This window comes from Bison bison, unplaced genomic scaffold (assembly GCF_000754665.1).
Source record: "Bison bison bison isolate TAMUID 2011002044 unplaced genomic scaffold, Bison_UMD1.0 scf7180017861871, whole genome shotgun sequence".
Lineage (NCBI taxonomy): Eukaryota > Metazoa > Chordata > Mammalia > Artiodactyla > Bovidae > Bison > Bison bison.
Window position 1 is genome coordinate 4,673 of NW_011492443.1, and position 887 is coordinate 5,559.

At 41.5% G+C, this 887-nt stretch overlaps 1 protein-coding gene across 1 annotated transcript; it reads right to left on the reverse strand.

Moving 5' to 3' along the window:
* Window positions 1-225: 225 nt before the first annotated feature.
* LOC104983184 (olfactory receptor 5B2-like) lies at window positions 226-885 on the reverse strand (the record flags this gene model as incomplete). The annotated part of the gene is made up of 1 exon (XM_010832644.1): window positions 226-885. A coding segment is annotated over one exon (660 nt), but the record flags the coding sequence as incomplete, so codon positions are not given.
* Window positions 886-887: the final 2 nt, after the last annotated feature.

Below are 887 nucleotides of genomic sequence, written 5' to 3' on the forward strand. Positions count from 1 at the left end.
AAATCCATGACTAAGGTTTTTGAGAAGCAAGACCCAAAACATCTTATTCTTTCCCCGAGCTATACTATTTCAAGTATTACATTTCCAGACATATTTTATTATCCCTAAACAACATATTTTTGAAGTGGTAAGGCTATAACTTTAGGAATTAAATGCATTCTATGGCTAAAAAGAGAGAATAGAATGACCTGAGACAAATGAAACTACATTATTTTGTATAATACTTTAAAATGCAAATCCTAGAGAGAATTTTGCCTTCCCCCAAACCTTCTTGAATGCACTTTTCACCTCTTTGTTCCTCAGGCTGTAGACTATAGGGTTCAGCATGGGGATGACCATAGCATAGAACACAGAGGCCACTTTGTCTGTGTCCATGGAGTGATTGGAGCTGGGTTGCAAGTACATGAAGATGATTGTCCCATAGAAGATGCTGATGGCTGAGAGGTGACTAGCGCAGGTGGACAAAGCTTTTTGGTATCCTTTAGCCGAGTGCATCTTCAAGACAGTGATAAATATGAGAAGGTAGGAAATAAATACTACTAGAAGAGCAAAAAAGACATTAAAGCCTGAAATTAAAACGAGAACCACCTCTCTAACATGTTTATCAGAGCAAGAGAGAGTCATGACAGCTGGAATATCACAGAAAAAGTGATGGACCAGCTTGGACTCACACAGAGAAAGGCTGAACGTGCCCCCAACGTGGATGGAGGCATTCACGAATCCACAGACGTAGGAGCCTATGGCCAGACGGGCACACACACTCATCTTCATGGTGATGGTGTAATGTAGGGGTTCACACACTGCAGCATGGCGATCATAGGCCATTGCAGCTAAGAGGAAATTTTCCACACTGGCAAAGGCTGCGAAAAAGAATATCTGAGTAGCAC